Raw genomic sequence first — 23,770 nt, 5'->3', positions numbered from 1 at the left:
AGCCTGAGAAGAAGACGAGGAATGGAAACGAGAGTTGGGTTCAAGTGTGAGAGGTGCTGTCACGTAGGAAGATAAATGTGGTTCTTGGTAGCCCCATACTGCAAATTTGAAAATTATCAAAAATATCAGATTTTCAATCATCTGGAGACATTTCGTCTCAGAGTATCCTACAATGCAATGGCTGCTTCGGGAGGTAATAAGTCTTCTGTCACCAGAGAGGCACAGGGAGAGTTTAGACATGACTTTCCAAAGAGGATCAAATAATCATTTGGTGATTAGACTGGAGGGTTTTTAAAGCATCTTCTCCTTTTGAGGTTCTATACTCCCATGTCTTGCCTGGCTCCTTGTCATCTGGCACAGCACAGGAAATAAATGAGGGTGGGGAATATTGCTATTCCAGAGGTGACACACTGAGTTTGCCTGGCCTTTTCTGCTTGTCTTTCCTCTGTGGCATTTTTTGTCTAATCTACACAGAGCATATGCAATCAGCAAATTTAAAATGTAGAGTTATTTTGGTACAGTGGAAGAAAATGCCAGCATAAGTAAGATAGAGTAGGTAGGTTTTAAGTTCATAGTCTAACATTATTTAATTAGCATGGCAGGGATTTAAAGAATTAAACAGCCTCTTGCAGACAATCCCTTTTTACTGTCTTCTATTCACTTGGCTCCTTTTCGGCATCACCAGAGTACAGAATACTGACAACAGGGTTCTCTCTTAGGAGAAAATGGATTTATTAAAAAAATAATGCAAGCAGATATTTTACATAAAATATTAAAAAAAGCAAAGAAAGACTTTTAAGAATCTCACCCTCTTCACAGAGGTGCAATATATTTGCAGAATATACTTATTTTATTAGTCTCTTAGGGCCGCCATAACAAGTCACTAGGACTCAGTGGCTTAAAAACACAGAAATTTATTCTCTCACAGGTTCTGGAGACCTGAAGTCTGAAATTAAGGTATTTCAGGGCAGTGCGCCTTCCAAAGCCTATAGGGAGACTCTTTGTTTGTCTCTTCCAACTTCTGGTGGCTCCGGGTATTCTCTGGCTTGTGGCAAGATCATTCCAACCTCTGCCTTTGTCTTCACATGGCCTTCTGGCCTGTGTATCTCTCTCTGCCCTCACCTCTCCTTATAAGGGTACCAGTCATTGGATTTAAGAACCGTTCTTAATCAGGGATAATCTCCTCTTGAGATCCTTAACAGATTACTCTGCAAAGACTTTATTTCTAAATAAGGTCATATTATGAAGTTCTGGTGAGTATCAACTTTTTTTGCGGGGTGGGGGTGGTGACATTGTTCAACTCACCATTCTTGTCATAACTGAAACTAGGCTCCACACCAAGGACCCCACATTTCTCTCTCAAGACCATCTCATTTTTTTCAGGGATCCCATTGCCACTCTTAAACATTATTCTGTTATTCCTCTATGTTTATATGAAAAAACACATCCTCCTTTGGGATATGTATCTTGGGTATTTCATCTCCTCTCCTTTCTCAGTTATTAGAAGATAGAAATTTCCAGAATAGATTTAAAATGCCAAAGAAAAATTAGCTACATGCTATTTATGAAAGTCTGGTGATTTGAGACTGTGTGAATTTAACTGAGCTGGGACTGTGGCTCCATGTTCTTTGGGTAAAGTGGGCAGAAATAAAGAAAGAGCCATTGCTCTCTGAAGGTCCTAGAGGTTAGGTGAAAGGCAAGAAGAGGTAACAGCAGTGCCTATGCTGATCTGGCAATCCTTACAGAGATCCTACAGAGTCTACTCTGGCAATGACGTGGATCTCTTTTCAGGAGGCCTGCTTACTAACTTTTCCAGCTGCCTCCTAACTCTCTTTCTCTCTCAGATTCTTACATTCCTAGCTTCTCCCACCATTGCATAAGGCATTATTACTACAATAAACTCCTTACTCCATAATACTTCCAGAGGTTCTATTGCCCTGGTTAAATCTTGGCTGACAGAGACAGAAACACCACATTTCTCACTACAATGTAGATTACATAAAGCAGATTCCTTTCTTTCTTTTTTCTTTCTTTTTTTTTTTTTTTTTTTCTCACTGCTGTGACCCTAAAGCAGTTTCTGGCATATACTAACTGATCAGTACATTTTAGATGAATACATTTATAAGTAATAAGCAGCAGATTTGAGGAGAGGGTGGATGCAATTTTGAGTTGGACATGCATGTAGACTATCTAAGTGAAGGTGTCTGGTAGGTAGCCGGTAATCAGGACAGGCCTAGAGTGGGAATACATACATGTGAGTCATCAGTGTAGAGGTAGACTTGTGGCCATGATAATGCATAAGATTGTTTTTATAGAGGGCACAGAGTAAGACAGTTGAGGGTAGAACCCTAGAAAACATCAACTTAAGTGCTGTGCAGAATGGTAAGAGGAAAATTAGTTAAGAGAATATCAAGGAAACAAAGGTAGAAGAATCATTGAGGAAAAATAGCAACATTATCATATGCAACTGGAAAGTCTGTAAGAGAAGGTCAGAAATGTTTTCATTGTATTTAATGAAAATAGAATAGTGATGACCTTAACAAGAACAGTTTGATGACAGGAAGTGAGATAACAAGTGTTGCTTTTTTTCTAGAGAATTGGCGCAGGGTGGAAGGAAAGGGATACAGCAGTAAATAAAGGAACACAGAGGGCCGTGAAGTTTTGTGTTTTTTTAAGTGAAGCTAACAACTTTTTGAAAAAGTGCACACATTTTTTGTGTATGTCTCTGTGTGTGTGTTGTGTGTGCATGTGTTTTGTGTATATACTTGTACATTGCATCTAATGAAACACAGACAACTGAATGAGACCTCATATTTACTAGCTGGGAGAGGCTGGGCAAGTTACAAAATCCCTTGATGCTTCAGTTTCTATATACATTAAATGGGTTAGTGTCCTGGCCTCGTATGCTTGTGAAAATTGAATAATATCTAATTTAATTAAACAAGAATGATCAAATTTAAATAAATAATAATAAAAAAATCAGATCCTTGGCACCAAGCCAAATATACGAAATCAATAAGTTGATAAGTACCCAGTGCACCCCATCTTGTCTACGAGTTCTATACCTGAAAGAAGGCATGGAAGCAGCAGAGTTGTGGACCATGGAAGCTGCCCCATGAACAATGGAACTATAACCAAATCAATATATGTTAGCTGATGAGATACTTACTGATGCTAAGGAGGAAGGGTAAAGAGAAGCAAAAGTTAACTGCAGCAGAGGGAAAGGGGACAACTTGTGAAAGAAGTTCCCTGAGAGAGCTGGAAGGCAAAAGATCCAGAGAAAAGTGGCAAATTGCCTTTAAAAAGAATGTGTTTTCCACTGAGATGGGAGGGAAGAAGGGAAAGATTAGCTTGGATGTTAATGTGGTTTGGAGGTAGAGTGAATCAAAGTGAGGGAGTTTCTTCCTCCTAGATGGACTCTTTTTGTGATATGAGATCAGAAGTCCAACCAGTGACAGCTAAAGAAAAACAGAATGAAGTAGGGTACTTCAAAAGAGTGGCACTGATTTGAAGTAGCAGTTGTAGGGAATAGGGAAGGGACAGTATAGGGACAGAGCAATTGCTTGTCAGGTGAGGTCATGAGCCCAATTTGCAATGAAAAGCCATTTTTAGTAGGAACAATCCCACGTTGTTGTAGAATTTCTCTAGTTGCCACTCAACAGCTTGGGTTGAGAGATGGAGAACATGGATAGGATTGGTTGGGGGTTGGGATTTTTGTGGGCAACTGCAGAAGGGGAAGAGGGCAGAAAGGAAGTTGATAGTACTAGCAAGCCAGTATCTGAAGGGATGAATCTGGGGTCTGGTCAGGATAGGGAAAACTGTGAAGTCATGAGGGGCTGATCTTTTGGGGCTCTGAAGTCTGAAGAACATGTGTGGTAGGATGAGGAAATGAGCTCTTTGGAAGTGCTGATGCTCTTGTTTAGGGCATGGGTTTGTCAAAGCTCGTGGGAAACTCTCTCTGCCCATTCTGGGTGCTTTCTTTCCTCCAGGACTGTTCCAAACTCCAGGGTACTTTCCACCCACTATGGACATCTATGGAAACTTCTGGACATTGGTTATTGGTCTACATTGGTTACAGCTCCATTGTTCTTTGTCCAGCTTCCATGGTCCACAACTCGGCTGCTTCCATGCCTTCTTTCAGGTATAGAACTCTTAGATGAGATGGGGTGCACTGGATCTAGCCTCGAGTCTCCCTGCTGCAATATGTGGCCACTAATTTCAAGATCCTGCCATGTTCCTGCCAGGAAGCAAAGCCCAGATACCCTCTATCCTTGGAACCCACAAACCTCTTCCTTGCCCTAACCCCATCATGTCTCCAGGGAGCTCTTTCTATTTGGGAGAAATATTTCTTCTCAAACCCTATCCTCTCAGTGGGCTTAGGATTGGTTGGGGGTTGGGATTTTTGTGGGCAACTGCAGAAGGGGAAGAGGGCAGAAAGAGGCTTAGGTTTCAGAGAATAAAAGTCACAAAGCCAGCCACACACTGCACTGAGGGAAAAACCAAATAGTTTGTGGCCTACGAGCTAAGGAACTAAAGGGATAATAAAATATGAGTTCAAATCTATAAGAAAAAAACACAATACCTGAAAGGATATGCTTAGTTTATTATGTTATACGTATATTCACTCAAAAGTACGAGAAAGTTCATTTATTGGCAGAAATGACTGAGTCGTTTGTATGCAGAAAATCACGTCTAAAAATGACAGAAAGACAAGTGGTTGGGCTAAAACCAGTACCAGTGGTCTTTTTCTCCTTTTTTAGTTCTAGGGGGAAAAAATTAACAAAACAGCTGGTGTTAAACGGAGCAGGAAGAATAGGTCCATGTATTAGTAGAGGTTAATCAAACTTTGGGGAAGCCATTGCATCTCAAATCCTATTACAGAAGCCTTTCTGGAGATTATCGCTTTCAAAAAAATTTTATAGGAATTTGGATGGCATCAGGTTCTTACTGCTTGATACAAACAAGTGATTTGATGAACCCAGTAGTTTGTTACCCAAAGGTTTCTGCAGTAGTAGCATGTCTTCCCAAATAAAATAAGTTGTCGTCAAAAAAAAAAAAAAAATCCCTGATATACATTTTATTTCTTCTTTCATCATTCTTACAGAGCATTGCAATGTTATTCTAAGTCTCAAAGCCCGCTGTAGGAACCAAATCAAGATATTATTCATCAGTGGAAACCAGGAATTACTGAAGGTGTACATAGTGGCAATAGTCTGGGATTATTCTGTCATCTGATTCTGCCTCTAGAGACACAAGGTCTCATCCCATCCACACCCAACTCCACTCCCCCAGACACACTCAGCCACTGCATGTATTTTCTGACAAGAATGAGCAATATTTCATCAGTCCTCCCTAGCCACCCGGTCCTGGTTTTAATATAGCTGGAATATCTTGGGTAGCTTTATCAAGATGTAAACCTTATCATCAAGGCTTAGTTCGAAATTTAAGTTGTTTCAGCTGTCAACTGAAATACAACTATATCGTATCTAAAACTCTCTCTGTTGAAGTTCTCAATGTTAAAATCTCCCCCTGGTGGATTTGAAGAGCAGTGTTTTCGCAAATAAAACGGGATAGAATTTTCCAAGAAAATGAATAGATGCTAACATTTTGCAGGTATGAAAATCAGATCTGTTAATCTCAAAATTTAGAGGGGAAACGTTGCAATTACTTGAACTGTTACCATCAAAAACAAAGTCTTCTACTAATGTAGAGTTGTTTTTTTGATGTACTGTAGTCTCAAACACAAGTATGAATGAATACTGAGTTTTACAATTTCTTCTGTTATGTGATTACCCTCTAGTGAGTTAAGGCATTTTTATGGACTAAAAATGTTAATTTCCCACTTAATTGTTTGGTGCAGAGAGACAGAATGTTTCCATTAGGAAAGAATTTGCCCCCATCTGAGTGAATCTGACATCCATATATTCTCATCATTATTATAGCTGTCAGTCAAATCAACGAAGGTCCAAGTGCAAAGCCCCAGACCCCTTGAAATGTGTACGCACTTGCTCTAGGGAAGGGAAATTTATTTCTTTTAATTGATTTTGTTTCAGCAGCAACACCTCTCCCTTTTCTGAGAATATATTTTGGCTGTAATTTTGTGGAGTTGGTTCAAATTTCAAAGGAGCTCTTAGTCCTTCCGTGTCTAGTGACTCTGCTGACCCATCTGTTTGGTACGCATTTGCCTGAGGCGGGACCAAAGTGAGGCATGATGGAGCATGGGAATAAAGCAGAAAAAAAAAAAAAAAAACTAAACAGAAATACTTATGTAAAAGAAAGTGCTAAGCTACCTACAGTGCTGACAAGCACATATTTAGAAATGAGAAATGGTGGTTAGCAGTTAATAAAAAATGCATTTTCTTTGGCACAGATGTACCAATGGTTCATCAGTCTTAATTTCCTTATATGTTATTAAGGGTATTTTTTCTTCAAAACACATTATTCTAAATTTCTAATTGAGGGCAAAATTATTACATTTAAACGATAGGCAACGTAAGTCAAGAAGAAAATTTAAGTAATTGTTGGGTTTATTGTGGAAAACAGAAATCACTAAAATGACAGATTTGCTGCTTATGTAATTTCTTGACATCAGAATCAATCACCCTTTAGGAAGAAATGAAGCTCTCTCTGTTTGCAGATGACATGATTTTATGTATAGAAAATCCTAAAGACTCAACCAAAAAAACTGATATAATCAGTGAAGTCAGTGAAGTTGTAGGACCCAAAATTAACATCAAAAGATGAGTAGTATTTTTATATACTAACAACAAATTTTCTGAAAAAGAAATAAAGCGATCCCATTGGCAATAGTATCACAAACAATAAAATACTTAGGAATGAGTCTAACCAAGGAAGTGGAAGATCTCTAGTCTAAAAAATAAAAGACTTTGGTGAAAGCAGTGAGTTAATTGGCTATTTGCATGTAAAAGAATGAAACTGAATCCTTATCTTACACAGATCACAAAAATTAACTCAAAATGGATCGAAGACTTAAATGTAAGACCTGAAACCAGGAAACTCCTAGAAGAAAACATAGGAATAAACCTCCTCAATATGAGTCAATGAATTTTTGGATATGAGACCTCAAGCACAAGCAAAAAAATAAAAAATAAACAAGTGGGACTATGTCAAACTAAAAAGCTTCTGCACAGCAAAATAAATTATCCAAAGTTAAAATACAGCCTACAGAATGGAAAAAACTATATATTTGATAAGGGGTTGATATCCAAAATATAGAACTCATATCACTCTATAGCAAAATAATAATAATAATAATAATAATCCAATTTTAAAATGGGCAAAGCACCTCAATAGACATTTCTTCAAGAAGCTATGCAAAAGGCCATTTCTTCAAAGAAGACATACGAAAGGTACATGAAAAGATGTACAACATCACTAGTAATTAGGAAAATGTAAAGGAAAACCATAATATCACCTCCTGCCTGTTGGAAAGGCCATCATCAGAGGCAAGAGATAAATGCTGGTGTGGATATGGAGAAAGGGATTGATGGTGGGATTGTAAATTTGCATAACCACTATGGAAAACAATATGAAAGCTCCTCAAAAAAATTAAAAATGGAACTATAATCTGACCCAGCAATTCTACTTCTGAGCCTATATCCAAGGGAAAGGAAAACATTAAAGAGTTGTCTGGATGCCCATGTTTATAACATCATTATTTACAATAGCTGAGACACAGAAACAACCTAAGTGTCTGAATGGGTGGATGGATATGGAAGATGCTGTATACCTACAATGGAATATTATTCAGCCATCAAAAGGAGGAAATTTTACCATTTGCTACAACATGGATGAACTTGGAGGCATTATGTGAAGTGAAGAAAGTCAGAGGAAGACAAATACTGTATGATCTCAACTATATGTGGGACTAAAAAAACCCAACTAAACTCATAGAAAAAGAGATCAGACTTCGTGGTTGCTAGAGGTGGAGGGTCAGGGGAGGGAGAATTAGAGGAAGGTGGTCAAAAGCTACAAACTTCCAGTTATAAGATAAGTAAGTACAAGGGATGTAATGGACAGCATGATGGCTGTAGCTAACACTGCTGTAGGATATACAGGAACGTTATTAAGAGAGTACATCCTAAGAGTTCTCATCACAACAAGAAATTTTTTTTTCTTTTTTTTCTCTTTCTTTCTTTCTTTCTTCCTTTTTTTCTTTCTTTCTTTCTTTTTTTTTATTGTGTCTGTAGGAGAGTATGGATGTTAGCTGAACCCATTGGGACAGTCATTTCACAATATATCTAAATGAAACCATTATGCTGTATGCCAAAAACATATACAGTGATGTGTATCAATTATTTCTCAATAAAACTGGAAAACACTAACTATTGAAACATTAAAAGAGAGAGAGAGAGAAAGAAACCTTTAATTGAGTAGTTCAGCAAGAGAGAGAAGACCACAGCAATATGTCATGGTGGTTAACAGCAGAGGCCCTCAGCCAGATTGCTAGTCAAATCAGATCTCTGACTTTTTTAGCTGTGTGACTTAAGCTAGTTACTTAACTTCTCTGTGCTTTAGTGTCTTCATCTGAGGACAGTAAGTAGAAACATCCTCATAGTGCAGTTGGAAGGGTTAAATATGCCAAAGCTAATTGGAAAGTCTTTGGTACACACAATCCCATACCTTTTTTGTTCAGTTTCATATAAATATCAAGTCTTATTTTCAGACATTATAAAAAGCAATTCTCTGTAAATTGAAACTTTAATTTCTCATTCAAAGTTCCTTGTCCCTGTACTAACTTCAGCCTGATTCATGCTCAGATCCTGCAGTAGGGAAAAGAGGAGCCTTTGGATTCTTTATTATTTATGATTTTTCTACCTCTCCCTCACTCCCTCTGCCTTTGGCTCCTGCAGTTGAGAGGGGACAGTTTTAACAGATAGGAAAGCTCTTCCTTAATTGGTACAATTAGAATCATGCATTGGTGTCCTCTGGGAGTGACTCTTTCTCTTTTGGAGTTCTTCATTGGGTTCTTTAGAATTGTTCCCACCCTAGGCTAGAGACCTCCCTTTGCTGGCCTGCCCACTAGCCCTCTGCCAGCGGGCCATCTTTCCTTTTCTGCTCCTCCTTCTGGTGCATAAACTTCCTGGTCAGAGCATCTCACTCAGTAGGGCAGAGTAGGTCCATCAAGGTGTTCCCACCTGTCTGCCTGCTGCGCTCTCCATTCCAGCGCATGGGAAACCACTGCCTCTGCCCCACTGTCAGTGGGAATCCGCTTTTCCACCTGCAGCCTTTTCTCTTCATGCTATCATCTGAGAAAGTACCAGTGGGTCTCTTGTTCACTTTTATATTTTTCAAGTAAGAATCGGGCACTAATCTCTGAGTCTTACCAACCCCAGTGAACACCTGACAAGCTCTCCAAGTGATTTTATAGATGCTTCCATGCTTCAGTGACTGGGTAAGAAGCCACTTTCCATCTTCAGTGGGAGGGAAAATGCACAGTGCTCTGAAAACTCTAAGGAAATGATCTCTATCCCCCTTTCTTTCTACTCCTGCATACAGACTGGAGGTGGGTGATGGCTTGAGAGAAGTGCACCTCTCTTTAGGATGTGATCACATTTTGAACTATAGCCAACAGCTTGAAAACGTGGGGGTCTCCCTGGAAATCAAGACAGAAAGAAAACTGAACAGCAAACTCTGACTGTTCCTGTGTAATAGTCGAACAATTAGATTATGTGAGTCAGTGAATACAGTGGTTTGTTTGAACCCTTGTGATGTGGTTCGACTGGATTCACCTTGGTATGATGTCAGTAGAAGTGATGATTAACAGTTTAGAATTATTTTAGCTGCATGTGTGACATGTACTAAAAACCTATGAATGGAACACCGTTCACTGTGCTGAATTACAAGTCTGGATAGGCAGGAGGAAAACGAAAGGCTAAGTAACATGCGTTAGGTAACTCCTCTTGTACCCTCAATAAGTAACTGCTAGACCCATTGCGTTAAATCCTTCTTGAGCGAGAGGCAAAAATGAAGTTCTTAAGTTCTTTTGACTGATGAAAAAATAATGTTACATTGTAATCCATACTTTGGAAATTATTTTATAAAAGGTAAGACTTCCATAGTCCTTACTACATGCCAGACACTGTTCTAAACATCTTGAACATATTTTATCCTTTTAATATCCCTATTAGGTAGACACACTGTGATCTTCACCTTACAAAAGAGGAAGCTGAGGCACAGACAGGTCAAATAACATGCTCAAATTTAAATACACAGAAAAGATGTGACTGAAATGGACAAGTTTGGCTTTAGACAAAGATACCATGCTTTCACAAACATCATCTTGTGATTCACATTACCATAGCAATTCCAAGAGGTAGTCATAGCTGATTCCAGGTCACTCAAGAGACTACTTGGCCATGGATCTGTGGAGCTTGCCTGGAAGATAGTAGACTACCCCAGCTCCTGTCTCAGTTCCTTCTACTACGTTCTGCTGGGTACATTTCATTTGCTATTTAATTTGCATCATAATATGTTAATTTCTAGAATAAATTTGTGTTTTTCTGAAAGTAAAATAATTAAGGAGGAAATAAATCAATGAATGCCCCATTAGATAGAACAGACACTTATGGCCTGGAGTCTTTCCTTTTTTTAAAATTAAAACAAAGCTTTTATTACTTTTATCTTATTTAAAAGCAATACATACTCATGGCTGAAAAATTAGAAAATATCTGGATTAAAGGGAGCTGAAAACATCTGCAATTCAACTGCCTTGTGACAAACACCTTTATAATATCTTAGTCACCATCCTTTCAGGCCTACTAATATATATGCTCATTTGGGGGGTGTGTGTATGTGTATTTAATGGGCTCATATAGTTTTGAAATAGACTTTAAAAAATTTTTTTTAATTTAAATTCTAGCTAGTTACCAGACTGTGCAATATTGGTTGCAGGAGTAGAATTTAGTAATTTATCACTTACATACAACATCCAGTGCTCATCATAACAGGTGCCCTCAATACCCATCGCCCGTCTAGTCCATCCCCCACCCACCTCCCTCTGTTTATTCTCTATCATTAAGAGTCTCTAATGGTTTGTTTCCCTCTCTCTTTTTTTCCTCTCTCCCATATGTCCATCTATTTTGTTTCTTAAATTCCACATAGGAGTAAAATCATATGATATTTGTCTTTCTCTTATTTTGCTTAGCATAATACACTCTAGCTCCATCCATGTCATTGCAAATGGCAAGATTTCATTCTTTTTGATGTCTGAATAATATTCCATTATATATATATATATCCTTCTATATATATCTATATATCTTCTATATATCTATACATATATCTATCTATCTATCTATATATATATAGAACCTCTTCTTTATCCATTCATCAGTCAATGGAAATTTATGCTCTCTCCATAGCTTGGCTTTTGTTGATAATGAAATTGACTCTTACACTTGACAATGTCTTGACCATCTTTCTAAGTCAATAATAATTCACCTTTAACATCATTTTGTGTTTAATTACTATTCTATTGTATTAAATATAAGAAATATATTTAATGTCCCCTTTGCTTCATCTAGCCCATCCAGTTTTTCCCTGTAAAAGATGTAACAGGCTACTATTTACTGGTGGATTTGGGCCCACATGTCATACAGGCCAACCACTGCTTCATAACACCCAACTCCGCTCATGTTCCTCCAGAGGCCTGAATGGCTTCACGTGTGTTGTTGGAACAAGCCTACCCTGACCATGTATGCCTTTATCTTTGCATCACTCAAGTCTGCTCAAACATCATCTCCTTTCCTTACCTTTTGGTCTAACCTAGGTCAAACGCACACAGCCTCTCCAACAGTCTCTGGCCCGTAACCCCTATTTTTCTTCTTAGGACTTAACATCAAGTGCAATTCCATTGTCCATATGTCTACTTGCTTCCTCTCTTGTCTTGCTAGAAGTCTACAGGAAACTACTTAATCTTTGCCACTGTATTTCCAGTGCCTAGAACAGTGCCCGACTCTCAGTGGGCAATAAATATTTGTTAAATTAATGAATAAATTATTTGGCTTTGATTAAAAACACACAGCATTGTTTATACATAATGGAATTGTGATATGAATTTTCAGTTCCTTCTCACTAAGAAATGGAGGCCAAAAAAGTGACCATATACAACAATGGAATTAAGTCTGTTCCACAATGGTCTGAATTTCATCTCTCTGAATATTTTAAAAAGATTTTAGTTATTCGAGAAAGAACATGCCAGAGAGAAAGCATGAGCGGAGGGGAGAGGCAGAGGCAGACGCAGAAGCAGACTCCCCATGCAGAAGCAGACTCCCCATGACCTGAGCTGAAGACAGACCTTAATGGACTCAGCCACCCGGGTGCCCCTTGTTGATTTTTTTTTTTTTTTTATCACAGGATACAGTATTAGAAATCAGTATTTTGGCTAATTGCCTAAGCAGTGAAACTTCAACTCACCCACGTCATCAACAAGGAATGTAACCTCTTATTGGAGGCCAGGTGGCCCTTCCTGGACTGTGCTATCTTCTTGCCTCTCTCTTCTGACAAGAAAGGAAGAGTCAGGCTGTCAGGCTGCTTCCTCAAGGACAAAGTAGATTACTGCAGTGTTGCCTAGAGAAAGCAGAGCAGAGGCAGGGCCTGGCGTTGGGGAGGCAGCCGGACCTCAGGAAGAGGGAGTGAGCAGGCCATGCAGAGGTCTCTTTCAGACCAATCCCAGTAGTTCTGAGCCTACCTTCTGAGCCCAAAGCTCACAGACACTGTGCCCTATTCCTCCTACCTCCGAACGGAAGTCAGAGATGTAGTCAACACAAACACATTATTGACCATTCCACTTCACTCGTGCAAAAGAAGAAAACATCAGTCATTTAGCTGCTTCATGTCATCAAATAAGTAGTGTTTGGGTCCTAGCCTCCTGCCGCAACATACTTAAAATGGGAACAAAGGGGCAGTATCACAATGGCAGGTGTTGTGGTGATTATGTAGATTTAAATCACTCTCTAATTATATACCTTTTTGTTTTAATTAAGAACAAAACTTTCAAGATCTTAAAAAAAAAAAAAAAAAGATAGCTTCATAGCTTTCATCTCCAAAGCTATCTTTGCTTCCCACAGCCAGCTCTTTGTTGGCTTTAGGCTGTTCCTTAGCTGGTGAAACTGACTGACAGATGCAGCCCACTCCAAAGAAACAACCCTTTCTCAGAGAATGGGTGATTTGCTGTAACTGTTTAAATGCTCTGCTTAATATCAAACATCAATTAAGAAAAACAAAAATACGGCTTTGTGACTTTGAAAGCACCTGTGTAGTGTCTTTTTGATAATATTGTTTTTAAATGTTTTTAAATTAATCTGGAAATCCTTGACTGACAGAGACGCCATTACAGAAAAATGTCTTTTTGGTAAGGACTATTCAAAATAATATGAGTAGGATATGCCTGCTTTTGTTCTTTGCTCTATTTTTATATTTCCATGGATAATAATGAATAATTCCCTGTTTGTGCTGAATTCTTGTTCTTACAAATAGTATTTAGTAGTAGAGAATCCATAAGAGAAGATGTGAGTTGTTGCACCGTGTGTGTCTTTTTTGAAAGCACAAAAATGATGCTGTCATGCTGTTTCACAGAAGAGGCAATAGGAAAATCAGCAGGCCAGGGCGAATTGCTGAGATTGGTGATGAACTGAACCACAGGCTTCCAGGGCTGTTGTGAAGCAAGGGGGCATTCCTGGGAAATGAGGTCCAGGATTGTTCCTTAGTCCCATCCCCACTTTTGCACTCCAGCTAACTCTCTTATCAGACTGTCATCACGTTAATGGCTTGGTGGCAGATAGCCCTTAAGTGACACATACCTCTGCTGTAGGCCATATTGCTGAGAGGTGCTTGCCCCTTATCGCCAGCTTGGTCCCATCTGTCCAGACAGGTGATTGTAAACACAACTGTGATGATGCCAGTGTGGGGTACGTTCTGGAAAGTGTTCCTTTTAATCCCTGGCCCCAACCAGCAGTTTCCCATTGGCCCTATTAGAGGAGCTCATGTGAGGACCACCAGAGGCTTCAGTTGGAAAAACCACATTAGTAATGATTTTGACAGAGGCAGAGTTTGAGCTCCTGATAATTACTATTCCACCAAACCAACTGAGACTTGGGACTGCAATTAAAAGAAACGATCTTCCACATATAATGGCTTTCACACTGCATGATACTATTAAATAACCATCATTAGCTACTAAAGTATGTACCGCCCATTTTCCAGAGCCTTTTCTCTGCCAAGAAATTTAAGACCAAGAATGATCAATGAAGGAATCATCAGCATGATAATTGTTGATATAGGACATGCAAATTGAAATTGTTCAGAATGATTTAAATGTGTAAGAAATTATTACAGATGGTGGTATTACACAGATATTAAAACTTTCCTTGCAAGAGACCGGAAGTGCATTTCTTTGTATCTACATCTTAAGGGCTGGAACAAAAGGAAGATCCTATCTATGGCATACCTCAGAAAAATCAAACAAGGAGGTGTTGGGCAATTTTCCAGGGACTGTGCTGGGTGCCGGGGATATAAAGATAAGTAAAATATAGTCACTGTTCTCAGCAAGCTTACAGATTTAGAAGGGAGGAGAGATAAGTACACAAAGAAATCACAGCACAGTGTGATAAATACATTAATCCATGTGTGCACCTGGTACCTGAGAGCACAGGGGAGTGCAGCTTGTAGAACTGAGATGGGGAGGAAGAACAGTTCACTTAAGAATCTGCAACTTCCTAAATTAGGACTTTTCCTTCTTTCCTTCTTGCAGGCCATCATCTCTCTTCTCTCATGTCTAGAAATGTTCATATCACAGAAGTATAGAAAAGATAGTAAACAAAGAAGGAGAGACCACAGGACAGTTAACCTTCACAGGGGAAACAAGCCTTTCCTAAGCTTTCCCAGGCTGTAGATATGTGAATTAAAAAAAAAAAAAAAAGCACCCGGGTGCCTTAGTGGGTTCTGCCTTCAGCTCAGGTCATGATCTCAGGGTCCTAGGATTGAGTCCCGCATCAGACTTTCTGCTAGGCAGGGAGCCTGCTTCCTCCTCTCTGTCTGCATCTCTGCCTACTTGTAATCTCTTTCTATCAAATAAATAAATAATCTTTTAAAAGATAAGTTTTTAAACAAGACATGAAGACTGTGGAGTTCTGCATTCTCCTAGGCCATGCTCCTTACACATTATAACAATGCCATGCCCACATTAGTGTTCTTGTCTCATCAAGAGACATTAAATTAAGGTCTGAGAGGAAGGCAGATTCCTAACTGGGCTCCTGTTCCTAATGTAATTTAAAAACAGCTGCAATCTCAGTCTCATATTGTTTAGCCCAGAAATGCTGCCTTTTGCTCAATTGTTTTTGTTTGTTCATGGATTAGTTCACAGATACAATGTTAAGAAATAGTGACTGAAAAGATTCCATATAACACTGCATGGCTCATACCCATCTCGATGGCTCTCTTTTTATTGAAGTAAAATTCACATGACATAAAAATCATAATTTTAACCATTTTCAAAATGCACAATTCAGTGGCTTTTAGTACATTCACAGTGCTGTACAACCACCACTATTATCTAACTCCGGAACATTTCCGTAACCCAAAAAAGAAACCCCACATGCATTATGCGATCATTCTCCATTCCTCTCCCCTCAGCCCCTGCCAAACTCTGGTCTGCTTTGTCTCTATGGATTTGCTTATTCTGGACATCTCAGATAAATGGAATCACGCAATACTCGACTTTTTCTGTTTTGCTTCCTTCGCTTTGCATAATGTTTTCCAGGCTCGTGTGTGGGTACTTCATTCCTATCTACGGATGGATAATGTATTGCGAGGATACACCACGTTGTGTTTATCCATTCCTTAGTTGATGGATATTTGGTTTGACTCTTTGGCTATTATGAATGATGCTGCCATGAGCATGTTTGTTCAAACACCTATTTTCAATTTGTTGGGGCAAATACCTAGGGGAAGCATGTTCCTTGGTCAAATGGAAGTTTGTTTTAATATCTGAATAATCATCAAACATTCTAAAGCTGCTGCATCATTTTTTTATTCCCACTGGCAACATATAAGAGTTCCAATTTCTCCACATGCTGGCCAACATTTTTTTTTTCCTTTAAAATAATTCTTAGAGCCATTCTAGTGGGTGTAAGTGATATTTCCTTGTCAATCTTTTTTTAATGGATAACTAATTCATCATAGAAACCACTTGAGAAACAAGCAAGCAAACAAACACATTCATGTCGGGTCTTAAGTTTTCTTCTTTCATATATGAGGCTACCACTAAGTGGAGAGATTTCCCTAAGGCGAGCTGCAAAATCAACATATGAGAGTCTGAACAACAGAGCTCTGCTTTACCGGCTCCCATCCTCCCCCACCCCCCAGCAACCATGATCAATGCCAAGGCATCTAAATGATGACTGTTGAAATGTCAGCCCCCTGAAGAATAGCCAGGTGTCTTTAGTCAGTGACTGGCAAAGAGGCATCCAAACCATTATGAGGCTTGGCTTGTAAAAGGCTCTTCTAGGGGGAAAAAGGCCATTTTTTAAAAACACTTGATGAACATATCCCTCCTCCTCCTCCTCCCTCTCCCTCTTCCCCTCTAACTCCTCCTCCACCTCCTCCTCCTCCTCCTTCTTCTTTTGCCTCCATATGTTCAGCATTTTTTACAGAAAATAAAACACAACTAACCATCATTTGGTAAAAGGTAAAAAGGATTTGTTTAGATAAAAGTAATGTGGGGCGCCTGGGTGGCTCAGTGGGTTAAAGCCTCTGCCTTCAGCTCAGGTCGTGATCTCAGGGTTCTGGGATCGAGCCCACATCAGGCCCTCTGCTCCTCGGGGAGCCTGCTTCCTCCTCTCTCTCTGCCTGCCTCCCTGCCTACTTGTGATCTGTCAAATAAAGAAAATCTTAAAAAAAAAAAAAAAGTAATGGGTTAAACACCTTGGGCCTTATGAAATTTCAAATTCCTTCCTGGCACATTTCTCATTAATAATTCAGTGTCCATTGCACACCTTCCTGTGAGGGCCTGACGTAATTTATCTTTGACTGGTATAATCAACATACTTCAGAAGCTACTCTTTTCCTTTCACGAGCATTTAGTTTTGAGAATTAAAACACACATATGCAAAAGATTGTCCATAGAAAACAGGGCAATAGGACTTACACTTCTTATTTTTTCCTTTCAGGTTCTGCATCCATTTCTGCATGCTGAACTGTCTGGTACAAATAGCTTCAGTGAGGAGTTTAGTTTCTGTCTCAGGTGGCCTCTCCTGAGTGTGAAACTGTACTGATGGGAGGGAAGGAGGAGACCCAGGGCGGGGGTGGGGGGGGGTGGGGGGTGCCCCACTCAGTGGAGAGGAAGGAAGAACTAACAAGAAACTCCAAGACAAAGCTAGAGTTTGAAAGAGGCCCAGCACTAGGCGCTGCAGGTCAGCCTTTCTGGAAACAGGCAACTTTCAGAGAAAGACTTGATGGGAGTTTGAAAAGGGACAGGAGGGCTGGATGAAGTGATCCTTCCCTGAACTGGAACCAGCGGACAGCCAAAGGGAGCCTAGGCTAGGGATAGTGGGAAGTCCCAGAGGTGGTTAAAAATCATGGTAATCAAACATTCATTCTTTAACACAGAAACCATTCAATTCGTAAGTGAAGCAGGCGAGCTTTAGGCGTGCCTGCATGGATTTCTGTCTCTTACAAGTTTAGGAACCCGAACTAGAACGCGGTCACACGTCCAGGGGCCTCAGAAAAGGCTGAAATTCTAGTAATCACGGAGAGACCCGAAGGTGTTCCTACCAGTTAGTGGAGTTGGTGACAGGTATGGTCACCTGCATGGCGGGTTCCACTTGGGTTTAGAGGAGTTGGCATCCTTGCCCTCCCAGGCCTTTACACTCTCCTCCCCCGGGGCCCGCCAACTCTCCCGGGTACAAAGTACAGCAGGGACGCAGGCGGAGCCTTTCCCAGCGGCGCAGCCATATCTTTCCCCAGTGAACACCTAGATGGATTTCCAATATCGCGCCTGGCACGTTCGGGAGGGAGCCTCGGGCTCCTTGCGTGCTTCCAGCCGCGCGTCCTCCTTTCTGCAGTCTATATTCCTCTGGGAGATGCAGGGGGCTGTGGGCACTACAAGCTTTATTAACAGATTCGCAATGGTTTACTCAGGCCCCTAAATCACTCCCTCCCGCGAAGAGCTGCCTGCGGTGCTGTAACGCAGAATCTCCTAACGCACGGTTAGGATTTTGTCCTTCCTCCTCTTAACACGGCTCAGGGTCAGTTTCAGCGACTCTAAGAGTATCTGCGTGGGCGCCTGTGCGGGGGTCCGGCCGAAAGAAAGGAGTTGGACTGCGAGAAGAACGTCACCGTGCCACCAGACCGCACAGGCACTTTGCACGGGCCATCTACGCGTCGGTCTGGAGGTAGCGCGCCCTGGGTAAGGGGGGCCGAGAGCTTCCGCGGCGGGTCTGGACCGGCAGGGCTAGCGGGAGCGGGAGGTGGGGGCTTTGGGCCCCAGACAGTTGGATGAAAGTGGAGTTGGGGGTCTCTCAGGACGGGGCAGCAACTGAGGGAAACTGAGATGAACTCCAGACATCTGTGCCCGGGGTCTGCTTCACCGGATAGGAGCCGGGTGGGGTGGGACAGAGTCTACACCTTTGGTTCCCACCCACCCTCCAGGAAGGCGGAGAAACTCCCCACTTCTCCCTGAGGGACGGGTATAGGGTACTGCAGGGGACCCCCCCCCCAACCCGAAGCAGCGGCTGGAGTTGATCCGAGCACAGGATTGGGAAAGAAAAAAAATTGGGCGAGAGGTGGTAAGCCACCTATATCGCCTTCCTCCCTCTTTCTCTCCCACACGCCTCCCTTTTCGTAGCTGCTGACGCGCTGGTGGTGTCTATTAATCATTCACCAGCCCAGAGCCGCGCCACTTAATGGCTGTGCGGCGCGGGGCTCCAGGATCCTGGCCTCCCCTCTCCACGCTCGCTTGTGCCCAGGCGCCCCGGAGCTGCAAGCGGCTGCCCGCAAGCCGCCGCTGGGCAATGCGCCCCGCCGGCGCCGGTCGGAGCCAAGCTCTCCACAGCCGCTGCGTGCTACCCCCAGGTGTCCGGCAGCAGTGAGCTGCGGGCAGGCGGGCGGGGTGCCTAGTGAGGGCGCAAGCGCCGGGGGCGCGAGGAGAGCGCCCCAGACTCAGTAGCCCCATCGGCCCCCAGCAGCTGAAATGTTCCCCAATGGCACTGCCTCCTCTCCTTCCTCTCCTAGCCCCAGCCCGGGCAGCTGCGGCGAAGGCGGCGGCAGCAGGGGCCCCGGGGCCGGCGCTGCGGACGGCATGGAGGAGCCTGGGCGAAATGCGTCCCAGAACGGGACCTTGAGCGAGGGCCAGGGCAGCGCCATCCTCATCTCTTTCATCTACTCCGTGGTGTGCCTGGTGGGGCTGTGTGGTAACTCCATGGTCATCTACGTGATCCTCCGCTACGCCAAAATGAAGACGGCCACCAACATCTACATCCTGAACCTGGCCATAGCCGATGAGCTGCTCATGCTCAGTGTGCCATTCCTGGTCACCTCCACGTTGCTTCGCCACTGGCCCTTCGGCGCGCTGCTCTGCCGCCTCGTGCTCAGCGTGGACGCAGTCAACATGTTCACCAGCATCTACTGTCTGACTGTGCTTAGCGTGGACCGGTACGTGGCCGTAGTGCACCCCATCAAGGCAGCACGCTACCGCCGGCCCACCGTGGCCAAGGTAGTGAATCTGGGCGTATGGGTGCTATCGCTGCTTGTCATTCTGCCCATTGTGGTCTTCTCGCGTACGGCGGCCAACAGTGATGGCACGGTGGCCTGCAACATGCTCATGCCTGAGCCCGCTCAGCGCTGGCTAGTGGGCTTCGTGTTGTACACATTTCTCATGGGCTTCCTGCTGCCCGTCGGGGCCATCTGCCTGTGCTACGTGCTCATAATCGCCAAAATGCGCATGGTGGCCCTCAAGGCCGGCTGGCAGCAGCGCAAGCGCTCGGAGCGCAAGATCACCCTAATGGTGATGATGGTGGTGATGGTGTTTGTCATCTGCTGGATGCCTTTCTATGTAGTGCAGTTGGTCAACGTGTTTGCGGAGCAGGACGACGCCACGGTGAGCCAGCTGTCGGTCATCCTGGGCTACGCCAACAGCTGCGCCAATCCCATCCTCTATGGCTTCCTTTCGGACAACTTCAAGCGCTCCTTCCAGCGCATCCTGTGCCTCAGCTGGATGGACAACGCCGCCGAGGAGCCTGTCGACTACTACGCTACGGCCCTCAAGAGCCGCGCTTACAGCGTGGAGGACTTCCAGCCGGAGAACCTCGAGTCCGGAGGCGGTGTCTTCCGTAATGGCACCTGCACGTCTCGGATCACGACTCTCTGAGCCTTGGCCACGCAAGGACCCTGCGCAAGGCAGGAGGAGGAAAATGAGGAGGAAGGGAGGCCGGGTGCTAGAGGTGAAAGTATCCCAGGCGTCTGGGTGCGGTGGGGCAAAGTGGGGCTAAGACACTGTGTGCGAGTGGGGTGGAGAGACCCGGGAAAGTCGCGCGACAAAGGTGGAATAGGGCACTTTGCTTATAAATTGGGAAGGCTTGCTGGCCCCTTTCTCCTCGTCTGCTACTTTCGCTCCCTCCTCCACTGCGCTTGCACTTCTGCGCCCCGCTATGCTCCCCACTCTGTAACTTGGATCTTTCCTTCCGCCCCGTCCTGCAGGTGCAGATCATGAACTCATAAACGTCGTCAACTCAGCCTGACCCTCCGCCCGGCCAGCCGTTATTTTTGTTTGAGCTGAGCCGCAGTTCCCGCCACGGGTTTCCCACGGGGTGAGTCCCCGACTCGCCCTCAGCCCCTCCCTGCCGCGCCCCTCCGCTCGCCAGATTCTGCCTGGTGCCCCTAGCGGAGTCTAGAGAATCACTGCTCTCTGGGCTCAGCTCTGTTTGAAGGAGGACTCGGGAATGAACTAGGCAGTCGGTCTTTTTTCCTACTCTCGGGTGAAGTCGTGCCCTTCCAAGAACCCTTTCACCTCTCGCACTCCACCCGGGGCGGAGCCAGGTGCTTAGTAAAATCGTTCCCGCGCTTCGAGCCCCAGGCATTCTGCAGTCCCCATCCGGAGCAAAAAGGAACGGACAACTAGCGACCCAGGAGTTTTCAGCAGATTCCAGGGTTTGGCGGGGAAGGGGTTGTAATAGAAACCACCCTCTTTTCAGGCTCACAACCAGCGCTTTTGATTTCAAAGACCAAGAGCTGGGCACTCCCGGGACCACGCCGGTCTGAGTTGGTCCCATAGGGCAGGACGCACTTTCCCCGGGGCCGCCGGGGAGTCTGCCGCTGCGCGAGGATTGCTCCCTCCCCTAAGCCGCCGGCGGCGCAGATGTGAGAGCAACCACAGACTTGGTTTGCTGCTCGGGCTTATCTCGGAGACCAGGAGCCGGGGCCGGGACCTCGGTGGCGCCTTTTGAGCCTTGGCCAATCCCGAGCGCGCTGCTGCCGCCCGCAGGCTAAAGAGTGCGACCTGCCTGGCCCCTGAAGGTTGCTGCCTTTCAAGCGGTGCATAATAAGTTATTTTCTTGTTTAACATATTTATTTATTTATTTATTTGTGATGTTTGGAAAGGTGTCTCTGCTTTGCTTTTCTCTACTTGCCTAGCCCAGGCCCTTTCCTTCAGGACACTGGGGATGAGGATCGAGGTGGCAGTGGGGGGAGGCTTTCTCCCCAAAGACCCCTCAAAATCTGTCCTCTTTGTTGGGCCCCCCTTTTTTTTAATCCTTCTATTTTTGCTTGTATTCAGTGAAGTTTGGAGATTCTCTTATACTTTTTCTTATGTAGTCTCTTGTTTGTCTTAATAGTAAATACATAAATGATAACGTGGGTCAGCCACCTCCCTCCCGTGCAGAGTGGAATGTCCTGAATTCCTTTCAACATCACCTTATGTATGGTTTTATTTATATATATATATTTTTACCCATGCCGTCTATTTATCTTGCTCCGTCGTCATGAGTCCATGAAACAATGCGAGGCTGGCTGGAGCACTTTCAGATATGGGCGTTCCAGGGACACTCAAGCCTGGAGCTGAGAAATCTGATGCAGACCAATTGTAATCAGTGCCTAGAACGTCCCTGTTTATGTCCCTGCTTCTTCTAGGTTCTGGCATAGATGATTCTGACAGACAACCTAGTTAACATTGTCACTTCTTTTGAACACATTGAAAGTAGAGTCATTTGTGTCTGTGTTTAACCTCACCAATTACATTGGAAGCCTGAGCAGGGCAAGGACCAATAATTTTACTTCTATGTATTTCCTGTATTGCTTTAGTATGCTGGCATGTACATAGTAGGCACTAAATACATGTTTGTTGGTTGATTGTTTAAGTAAGCCAGAGTGTATTACAACCCTGGGGAGATACTATCTGGGGCTGTCAGGTTCTCTCATTGACATGATACACAATGGTTGAAATCATGGAAAAAGATGTTTTGTGTAATATTTGCTTCAAGAACATTGTGCTTTCCTGAAAGCAGTAACCAAGAATTAAAATGTCTCGTTTTGTTTAAACTAAGGAACAAATATATGCTTTGGTTATACATCATAAAGTTAGATCTGTCCCTTGATAATAATATATATTATTACTCCTTTGGAAAATAGATTTTTAATGGTTAAGAACAATGAAATTCACAAATCTTAAACACTATCCTCTTAAGAGGATACAAATCTAGTGCTCTTAACCTGTTACCATTGTAATATGAACTAAATAAACAAATATATTATGTTGTTGCAAGTTGTCTGACTTTGCCATTTGAATTTTACTGTTTCAAGGGATTAGTTAAAAACACATACATGTGGGCTTAGTTGCTTTGTGTTCCACTTAGATTCTAAGAAGAATGGTTCCAGATTACCTTTGGAAATTTTACCACGATTGGGATTATACTTAAAGTTGTTTTTTTTTAAAAAAGAAAAGTCTATTAGTTCAGAGAAAGAGGAAAAACAACTTTGAGTCAATATGACTGGGAAGCAGTGTACCGGCCTGTATTCTCTATGGTTTGCTGTTGTCACCTAACTAGAGGATATCTCAATCTCCCAAAGACTAAATTACTGTCTACCCTCATTTATGATCTCAGACTTTGTTGTGGGAACTAAGTAATTGCTGACTTACTTAGGGAGAGAAAAAAACAGGAGAGGGAGGGAAAGGGGAGAGAGAGAGAGGGAGGGAGAGAGAGAGAGATAGATTTCCTAAAAGTGTTCCAGAGGAAATGGGTAAAAGAAATAGAAAAATCAGATTTCAACATAAGAGAAGAGAGTCATGTTTTACACTTGGTTCTGTGATAGCCATTTCCACCCCTAGAAGAATTTAAGAAGGTAATAGAGGATTTTTTTTTTTTTAACCAGACTTTATTTTTCAGAGCAGTTTTCTTTTCACAGCAAAATAAGTGGAAAGCAACATTTTCCAAGCAGGCAATAGCAGTAATTCTAGAATCAGAGTGGTGGGTAGGGGGGTTTCAAAAAACTTCAAATGCCCTGTAACTCTAGGCTCTATAGTTCTAAACATTATCTCAATATAACTAAGGATAGCTGGACTTTTGTCCTTTTAAATTGTTTTTAAAAGCTATAGCAAGATGGTAAATTGAACTCGGAACATTACTCCAAGCCCCTTCCAACTGGCTAGCTGGGAGAAAAAAATAAATAAATATCCAAACGTCTAATTGAGTTGATGATTTAAATAGCCGTTTTAAGAAAAAAATTCAAAATTTCATTTGAATAAATTTAGACAGTCTCC

General features: G+C 42.7%; 1 protein-coding gene across 2 annotated transcripts; it reads left to right on the top strand.

Annotated features, from left to right (window-relative positions):
• The first annotated feature begins 17,494 nt into the window (after positions 1–17,494).
• Positions 17,495–21,105, top strand: SSTR1 (somatostatin receptor 1). Of its 2 annotated transcripts, none has more exons than XM_032871234.1 (2): positions 17,495–18,427; positions 19,252–21,105. In XM_032871234.1, exon 2 carries the CDS (start codon positions 19,319–19,321, stop codon positions 20,384–20,386), a length of 1,068 nt encoding a protein of 355 aa, XP_032727125.1. In that variant the 5' UTR covers positions 17,495–18,427; positions 19,252–19,318; the 3' UTR covers positions 20,387–21,105. The 2 variants fall into 2 exon arrangements, with proteins under 2 accessions (XP_032727125.1, XP_032727124.1); XM_032871233.1 differs by lacking the exon at positions 17,495–18,427 and having other exon boundaries at positions 18,735–20,459; positions 20,716–21,105.
• Positions 21,106–23,770: the final 2,665 nt, after the last annotated feature.

This window comes from Lontra canadensis, unplaced genomic scaffold, assembly GCF_010015895.1.
Source record: "Lontra canadensis isolate GAN:19392208 unplaced genomic scaffold, GSC_riverotter_1.0 scaffold42, whole genome shotgun sequence".
NCBI lineage: Eukaryota > Metazoa > Chordata > Mammalia > Carnivora > Mustelidae > Lontra > Lontra canadensis.
This window is presented reverse-complemented; position numbering and strand designations above follow the sequence as displayed.